The sequence below is a fragment of the Lichenostomus cassidix genome, chromosome 2, assembly GCF_008360975.1.
Source record: "Lichenostomus cassidix isolate B80296 chromosome 2, HeHo_3.0, whole genome shotgun sequence".
NCBI classification, from domain to species: domain Eukaryota; kingdom Metazoa; phylum Chordata; class Aves; order Passeriformes; family Meliphagidae; genus Lichenostomus; species Lichenostomus cassidix.
This window is the reverse complement of record NC_139482.1, coordinates 98492086-98501637: the sequence shown is the minus strand read 5'-3', so window position 1 is coordinate 98501637 and position 9552 is coordinate 98492086. Positions and strand designations below refer to the sequence as shown.

Sequence of the window (9552 nt, the reverse complement as noted above, 5' to 3'; positions counted from 1 at the left end):
TGATTTTTGAAAAAGTGATTTTCAAAATGCAGCAAAACGTCTCTACTGTTGATGGATAAAAGAGATTCTAGTAAATGCAGGCAACAACAGATATTAGAATATCCTTCAAAAGCCAAACACTTCAAAAATCAGAATGCAATTCAGGTTATTTACAGATTGCTAGGCTTGAAGCACATATGTTAGAATTAAATTCCTTTTTAAACAATTATATACTGTTTTAATTTAGTTAATAATATTCTGTCTTCAGTCCTTTCTCATTTTTTATTTCTTTACTGTTGTGCCAACTTCTTGCAACCCACAGTATCTTGGGTGCAATGATGGAAAAATGTCATTTTTCTCTGGATAGCTATGACACTCTTTCTACTGTTGCTAGAAAGCAGTACTAAAACAAAATGGTTTCTTTGCCTTTTCTTTCTCTTAAGGCTACATTTGCTGAGAACTCCTTAGCCCTGTGTCACCCATTCTGTGACTCTGACTGCCATGCTTTGCTGCAGAGGTCTGTGCTCTTGGGCAGTGTGGCTTCTCCTACCCATACTGCCTCTCAGAACCTGGAGGGATTGTCACCCAGCGTGCCTCAGGTGCATCCGATTTCTCTTTTATGGAAAAAGCCTCTTTTCCCCTCTACTGTGTTAATTAATGAAGCTGTGTCCTGGGCACACAAACTCACAGACAAGGCAATCTGCATTTCAGTCTGTTGTGAAGAAGTTGGTAACTGGTCAAGTGCACAAACCAGGCCAAGGATGCCTTTCCAGGACTTATTTAGCAAAGCTGAGCAAATATATTTGTTGGAAGAGATTCACCAATGCATAAAATGTGTGCCTCAGCTTGAAATCGGTGTGAGTAAAACTAGTCTGAAGTAAAACCACTTTCATTTTCACATTGCTTCATCTGTGACCCAAAAATACTGATATGAAAGTATCACTAACAGAACAGATGCATTTTTGAGCTGCCAAATTCTATTTCCAACTCTTATTTTACGTATTTGTTTCAAAACATTGCCATTTGGTTTGGCATATTCCTTGGGGGGAAGCCTTTCTCATTAATATAGCCAGAAGGGCTGGAGGAGCAGACTTACTTAATTCAGAAGACCTTTTGCTTCCCCCTCATTTCCTATCATGTTGTCTCAGGAGAACACTTGCCAAATCCTTAAACTGAAAGATTTGGCTTCTACAAAGCTAGCTGCAGGGAATGTGAGATAATTTGATAAACTTATTTCTCTTCTTTAGAAGAGAAATTATCCATTACAGGTTTATTGTAATACAGAGAGTCACCAGAGCTCGTGTGCATTCACTTGCAAAGAAAACAGAAAAAGCTGAAGTCGTCCTGTTTTAGGCACAAAATTCCACCAAAGTCATTCAGTTTATTCAGCCCTCCTTTTTCACAATACTGTCTTTTAGTCAAACTTTCTGTTTCAAATATAAGAAGACAAACATTTAAATAGACCACTGAATGTTAGTACAGATATTACATGAGGTAATTTTAGTAATGTAAACAGAATTTTGCAATCATGCCTCAGTTGCTGGGAGGACAATCAGCTGAGGAAAGTGTACTGTAACGTGCCTTTTTATAGAGTGGATATAAAGCATATAATGTGTGAGATATTTTTGAAACCTCAACATCTGAAATTCAAATGATTGTGCAATGTGTTTTAAATTTTAAATGACCAGGTTATTTTTGAAATACCAGAAACACCATGCTTAATCTGGCTATATTATGAGTGACCTCCAGACATGATACATTAACAAGGACTAGGATCATGACAGGGAATTTTATGATGATGATGAATTAAGGAAGAAACAGAACATTTTTGAAAGAAAATGAAAGATACATTAATAATTAAGCTGTAAAGCACAAACATCTCCCCTGTTTACATTATAGATTCTTCAGGACCTATTTTGCATTCCTTTCATGAGTTATGGTGTCACTTTATTTACACATATCCAAAGAAATAAGACTTCAAGGTGTCTTTGGTCTCTAAATCAAATGAATGCACCATAGGTTGTTATTGCAAATCAGGAGAAAAAGCCGTATTCTGGACATCTCTGCTCCTTTCACTCATTTCAAAATTTCTGTTTGTCTGACCCTGAATGTTACTTCCTTAATTTCTACTTCTCTCGTAGCTCTACACACTTCTTTCCAGCAATGTAAGATGAATACATCCTCTCCACCTGTTTCTTTCTCTGTTCTGCTTACTTCCATGCTGTGCTACCCAATTTTAGAAATTGCTCTTCCCTGCCCTTGTGTCTCCTAACCTGACCTTGATTTTGCTGGCAACATTTCCAGCTTGGGAACCAGGGACCCCTCTTTGGGCTGAGCTTTCTTGTGCCCCTGGTGCTCCTGAGCCACACAGACAAAACTGTCGGTAAAGACCCCTACATACAGGAAAAGGCTGAACAATCGATTTGGCATATTTAACACCATTATTCAAAAGAATTTTTCTTCTTCATTGACCCTTTTTCCTGGGCCTGTTCCCAGGCTTTTAACTGCCCCTGAAGCCAGCTGCTCTAGTGGCAAATGCTACCAGTCTCAGCCCCTTTTTTACCAGCCAGCTCTTACTTGTAAGGCTGTGCTTCTTTCAGCCTCCTGCTCATCCAGGAGTAAGCAGCTGCCTTTTATTGAAATCCCCCCTCTTCCAAAGGCTCTGCTGTGATCTGAGAGGAAGATAAGTACAGATGAGAGCCCCGAGGCCTACATCAGCTCCTCTCAGCTTGCCCTCTGACATGGGCTGCTCCATGCTGAGCTGAAGTGGAAGCATTTTTTCCCCTCTTCCTTTTTTCCTCTCACAGACCTGAAGTTAAGTCAGGTTTAGCTGTCACATGAGATGATATGATCACCCAAATTACTTGGCAGTGGTTTCATCTCTCAAGTAAATGAAAATGTAAGACTGTGGACTGTGAGACTGAAATGGTGGGTCAAGCAACTCTGTAGATCGCTCTTTAAAATTCAAGCAAAAACTCAAATGCATATTTAGAGTGATGGATTATATTAATTAATTTTGAAAGTGAATAGCTGCAGGAGTCCCTGGACCGGGAGGCTAGTTCTGAATTGGAACACATCTACCCAAGGCTTTCAATGCCACCAAACCCTGAGACTGAATTAAATTGTCAGGGACAATTAGTCAGAAAAACCTACGTGATTGAATTTTAAAGAGGCTGAAGACATTTCTTTCTGGTTTTAGAGGCTGCATTATACCTCATGGAGTTATGCTGACACCGTGACTCCCTGCAGAGCCAAATACTCTCATGGTGTGATTACACAGAGGCTCCTGAGAAGCTTCAGACCAGGGGCAGTAGTCGCTCAAGATCTCAGGTGACAGAGCCCAGCTCCCATCCCTGCACTGCCATCACTGCAAGAAGGACCTGGGCTTCTACCTCACCAAACAAAATCCATCCCATGGGCACACCTTGGATCGTGCCACTCTGGGTTCTCCTTCAAGGGCAGAGCAAACTGTCCTCCAGCAGCCCAACATTTGCCCACTCCTTCCCAGACTGTCCCACTGCCTTTCCCAGCACAATCCCCAAGCCTCTAGCCACCATTTATCTGAAAAACACAAAGCAGCTCTGGTTATGCAGGTTATGGACCACTAAGAATTTTTTTCCATCTATCTTGTTAAAACAAGAAGTCAACACCTGGGCAGCAAGATTTTGCTAGGTTTTATCCCACATTGCTTTCTTTGATGTGAAGTGTTTCTGCAGTTCCCGATGTTGAATCTCAGATTGCCCTGAGATCCAAGCATTCTCTGGAACTGGTTCCCACTTCAACTTACCAGAAATGACCTGCCTTTTCTCTGTAGCCTGTCTGGACTCATCTCTGGGTAGATTCAGATCAACATCCCAAAGCATTTGTTCCTGTCATGATGCCTGAGCAACACCCAAACTTATGATCCAAGGTTATGTCTTTAAATTGCTGTAGACACTTGATGGCTGTGACTATTCTACTCTGTGTCTAATACACAACCAGCAAGACTGGGAAAGGCTGCAAGGTAGACAGCTTGCAAATTATGAGAACTGCTTTTTTTCCTCCATTTTTGTGTTAGAGACACCAGGATTTGCCATGTTCACTGTGTAAATTTGTAAGAAATGCAGATCCTGTGCATTTCAGATCCAGCTGAAATCTGTATCTACAATATTAGAGCTCAAGCCAAGCCTGGGGGTTATGTAAAAATTGAATATAAAATACAAAAGACACACATAAACCCTTTTTTTCAGTTTGCACTAATTATGATTAAATGGAGTATTCTTTTGAAAATATTTTCCTTTCTGGGAAGAAAGAGTCAGGAAGAATGCAAAATATAACTGAATAAAAAAATCTTCCAGAAAGATTTTAATTTTTCAGTCTGCCTGTGTTTCTTGCATGCCAACAGATGGGTGAATCTCCATTCATTATCTCCCAATTGGCTGTAAATTTGACTTGCATTTTAGTTGTTGTGCAGTGTACAAGCAAGTTTCTCTGTCTCACATACCAATGTCTCCATATATTTCCCTGTGTTGCTTTTAGGAAAGATTCTTTAAGCCACAGTTTGTGAAGCTTTTGTTGTATTGTGCTGAAGTTACTATAGAAATTCTCCTCTGATATATTAATGTTTAACAGTGAAGACTTTTATCAGATTTTGGCACTTCCCTTCATCTGCCCATTTAAATTTCAAATGTTTGGGAGGCAGAATTGTACCTTAGCTTTGGGAGAAGAAAAAAGTTCATTTTGGATCCTGCCAGAAGCTAACAAGCCTGAAAGGAACATCTAGTTCCTTGGAAATCAGAGGCAACACTACAATCAATGTTTCGTTTGGAAGGATCCACAGAATGTCACATGCCTGTGGCAACAAAACATTTCCCAGTCACTTACTGCAAAACCAAAGAAGAAAAGCTCCTCCTCTCTTTTTGTTGTTTTGAACTGAACTTCATGTTCAGGAATAATTTGAACAAATCTGATAAAGGTACCCAGGGGAATCAATTCCACTGAAATAATCAGTATGCCAGTGAGAGACAAACTTGCAGTTTGATTTTGTTCACAAATTAGAAAGACAAACACAGTTTATTTGTAAGAAAATATAGTTTAGAGTTTATTTATGTGAGAAAAATCTTGTTTCAATGAATTAGGATTTTGGACAGGACTTTCAGAAAAACAGTTGCCTTGAACTCCCATTAGCTGAAAAAAAATTCAGTTTTTCAAAAACCAAACTCTTCAAATGATACTTTTATTCAAACAGAATTGTGCCCAAGTTGGGTCTGTTTTTTAATTCTCTCAAGGTAATTTCAGCAGAGAGCTTCCCATTGTGCCTTTATCATTCAACAGCACTTTAATATCACTTCATTTAAAGTGCCATTTCTCAGAAGACACAATGCTGTTATAAGGTTCTGATTCAAAGAGGATGACCTAAAGTACAGTTCTGGAGAACTGAGTGTGACCACTTTTCATGTCCACTTGGAAGCAGTTTTTTCATGTCCTCAAATCCCCTCACATCTATAAGACAAAATCAGACTATTGAGCTGTCACACACAGTCTAATGAGTGACCATTAACTATCAACTAATTCTGGATAACCCATCTGGAGTGCAAATGCCTAGTGAATAACTAAAATTATTTATTGCTTTCGAGAATTTTGTTTTTTTTTTTTTTTTTTTTTTACATTAAGACTATGAAATGGGTTTGTTACTCCACATTCCATTGCTTCATCAACACCTTTATGCTACCAATTAGTACAACTTCAGTCCTTGAACAGCTAGCCTTCATCTTTGTATGAACTATCTGGATAAAGGCAGGGTTAGTCAAAAACCACTTATGAATGAGAGGAGTTACTCCATTGGCAAATTCTCACTCTCTGACAACCTAGCCTAGGATAGAGGAGATGGAGCACATGGCCCAGGTGGACACTTGTATCGACATTTCAGCTCTAGTTAGCTGTATTTCCAGCTGGGTTTCCAGTACAAAGACAGATTGCCCTGATGGACCCTAAAGAAGTCCTGTGGCCCCTGCAGTGCTCTGACCCTTACCTGGGGTTTACAAGGTCAGGCAATTAGAAACCACTTTCACAGACAGCCAGCTCCTGAGACTTTTCCGTAGGTGAGGGCAGTCAGGTGAGGGCTGAAGGCAGCCAGTCCCAACCACAGCTGCCTCAGGACTACCCTGAGCTGCCACTTGGCTGCTGGGGTAGAAGATAACAGCAGCTGATGGCACCACCTGAGGTCTGCTCTAGCCATGTCCACCCACAGCTTTCACACAGGTACCTTTGCAAGCCCGAACTGCCAGTGTCTCCTTGTCAAAGGGCTTCATACAGAATTTCAATGATATGTTTTACTGCTGAATTGTTGCTTTTGATATGAGTCTCTCTTAATTGTTCCTCATTGTGGGGCTAAATGCACAGTGTTTTCTTTAATTATTGTTGCTCCCTGTTTGGATGTTATGAGGTTAATATTTTATGGTATGAATAATTTGTATTTGGACAGCTCAGGGTGAACATGGAGTTTTTGAATGTATAGCATTACAGTAGGCTTCCTTTCAAGATGCAGTGACTTCTAACATGGTGGAGGCTACTTATCTCTCTTCAATATGTCTGCTTTAGGGAAGCAGACAGAAAATAATGTTTTGAGGGAAAGTACATTTAGTTGATAACTGATGCATTGCAGAGTTAATAGAAGGGTTGCCTAAAGCACAATTTTCTGTCCAATATTTTTATAATTTTAAAGTTCATCATTTGTACGCACAGGGCATTGCAGTACTGTCGATGCTTTGTTTTGCCTTTTCTTAAATATTGTACGTATTTTTCTTTTTTTCACCCAAGTCTAACAGTAATTTCTTGCTATGCAGCTTTACATTTATACTGCTTTTTGATGTGTGATTATGTATGAGCTCCCTTCTGAACTTGCATGTTATAGATGAACTTGTTTTTTTGTAATAAATGCATATGTTTGAAAAATTTTCATTTTAGTATGTCTTTTCTAATTTATTTCCTATACTTAGTTCTATCGAGGCTTTCAGGTTTATTGCCCCTAATAACTATCTGTAAGCCCAAATACACCTGAATAAGTATGGTTTGTCCATATTCCATAATCTTGAAATTCTCTTAATACTTCTCTCTGGCACAGCTGAATGACTTCCCTGAATTATTGTGAGGTTAATTCCTCACCATATACTCAGATTGCTTCGGGATGTTTTGATGCTGAAAGACATTCTGCCTTAAAGCTTTGTGAGTTCTGTATTATTTTTACAGGAACAATTCAAAATTTTCTCATAGGAATTTGTAAATTACAAATTTGTAGGATGCTTTGTAGCATCCTTCCAGACTGTCTAGCTGCTTCCTTACCCAGGTGGCTGACTTCCTTGGAGATGTTTGAATTTTGTCTCTGGTATTATGTTTTTTGGATTCTTTGTTGTAGCATGTCATGGTTGAATCAAAGTGTTTTTACTATCTGTGGAGCTTATTATTTTATTGAAGAGGACTGGCACTGACAAGATCAGCAATTCCCTTTGGTCGTCCAGACCTGGCTTGGAGGTTTTGAAAATCAAAACCTGTCATTGCTGGCATGACAGCTTTATATTGAAAATATCTCTTCAGTGACAAAAAATAGCTTTTAAACCAAAATATCCTCTTCTTTTGGTCTTGCACTACAAAAGTTATTTTTGAATCTTAGATATCATTAATTGCATGATTTTAAAGAGACTTGATGTTAACGAACAGTCTTGAGTTCACTTTTTCAGTAAAATTACATGTTTATATTTTCTACTTAACCATAGACTTTTACAAAAATGTGCAGTTTAGAAACAAATGTTCACTTTCAATTTAAACAACAGAATTTTAAAGTAGTATACACCTTGAATTGAAATTATTGATACAAAATGAGTTGGCTCATCTCTGAGGTAATGCAACATGATGCAGATTTAGTTTGAATTTTTCTGAAATGACAAAAAATAATTAACACAGGTTTGTTCTTTTTTTTCCTTGCATGAAAATTATAATCAGAATTAGCTTAGTTTGGAGATCTTGTTGACAATGATTTGTATGCTTACTTGGTTTTTATTTATTCTTTGATAGGCCTCTGCAAAATCACTGGCAGTATACAAGCATAGTATTACTTTGGGCACAATTGTTGATATTTTTTACTCTGCACACTGATGTTGCACAGCACCCCATAAGTGCCTTTATAATCTTCATTTTTGATGAAGTGTCTACCAGTTCCAGTTTGACCTGGAACAGTAGAACATCTTCTTAAATGTACTCCGCAATTCTGGGCTTCGGAATGCAAAAATCATAGGGTTGATGATGGCATTGCACATTATGAGAGTCCCATTCACGTGGAAAATGGACATGTAGCAGGCACAGTAAGGGTTATGTGGGCAAAACCTTGCTAAGAGGATGTGAAGAACAAAGGGGGCCCAGCAGCAAAGGAAAACTCCAAGAAAAATAGTCAGCGTAATCGCTCCTTTCATGTTAGTTCTGTGATGGACTGTGCTGGTGGGCAGTGAGGAGATCTTTTTGGCATGAGATCGAGCCAGGAGGAACATGTGGACATAGAGGCACAGTATGAAAAACATCATCAGAGGGAACAGGATAGTGAAGGGAATGACTGTTGCTGCTTCATAGGAGAACAGGGCAATGGCAATGCTGCTGCCAGCACAGAATGTCCAAATGATTGCCAGGATAACCGAGGCCCTTCTCAGGGTCATGATGTTGTGGTACCGCAAAGCGTAGAATATCGTGATGTATCGATCTGCTGCAATAGCTAGCAAGCTGAAAATAGACCCCAGCAAAGAAAGAATGAACATGGAATCCATGGCATCATCCAGCTTTTTCTCGAAGTCTCCGTGACGTGTCAGGTACCCCACTTTGCACAAGATGATAAAGATGTTCTCCAGAGTTTTGTACAAGCTGCCTAACATGTCTGAAATGGCTAAACTGCAAATGAAGAAGTACATGGGCAAGTGCAAATTCTTATTTCTAACAACTGCAATAAGGATAAGCAGATTTTCCAATATCCCAGCAGCAGCAACAGTGAAAAAAACTTCCTCTGGCACCACAACCTGGGTACAGTCAGTGATATTTGATGAAAAATCACTTGTGTTTTCAAAGGACAGAATGCTTGTCTGCCCTGGGTGCTTGATTAAGTTGAAAGGTCCCTCAGTGCTCATTCTTCTTGTTGTGGAAGGATTCTGGGTTTCTTCTTTTTCAGGTTTGGCTTTATTGTGAAGCTGACCTGTCAATCAGACCATTCTTCTTTGGATCAAGGCTTTCTCCTTCATCTGGAGCAATTTTAAGACTTAACTGAAATGTTTGGAATTTCTCCTACAATAAAACATGTAGAAACATAAGTATCAAGAAGAAATTGACCACACAGATAAGGCAAAAATAGACATTTTAAGTATCACCTACTGCAATGGAAAGCATGGGTATAATCACCAAAGAGAGACACAACAGTGTTAGATGAAATAAGAGCTGTTCAAGGCTTCACCGAACCTTAGAGAAAATCAAAGTGTAAATTCTCTTTTATCTTCAATGTAATTTTAAAAAATATGTGTACTTTACCACTGGGTATCCCACATTTACTGAAACTGATCTGAC

The 9552-nt window shown here is 39.0% G+C and overlaps 1 protein-coding gene across 1 annotated transcript; it reads right to left on the bottom strand.

Annotated features, from left to right (window-relative positions):
- Positions 1-7939: 7939 nt before the first annotated feature.
- On the bottom strand, positions 7940-9122 carry MC2R (melanocortin 2 receptor). The gene has a single exon (XM_085049812.1). The coding sequence runs from the start codon at positions 9120-9122 to the stop codon at positions 8163-8165; it is 960 nt and encodes a 319-aa protein (XP_084905938.1). The 3' UTR covers positions 7940-8162.
- Between the last annotated feature and the right edge of the window lie 430 nt (positions 9123-9552).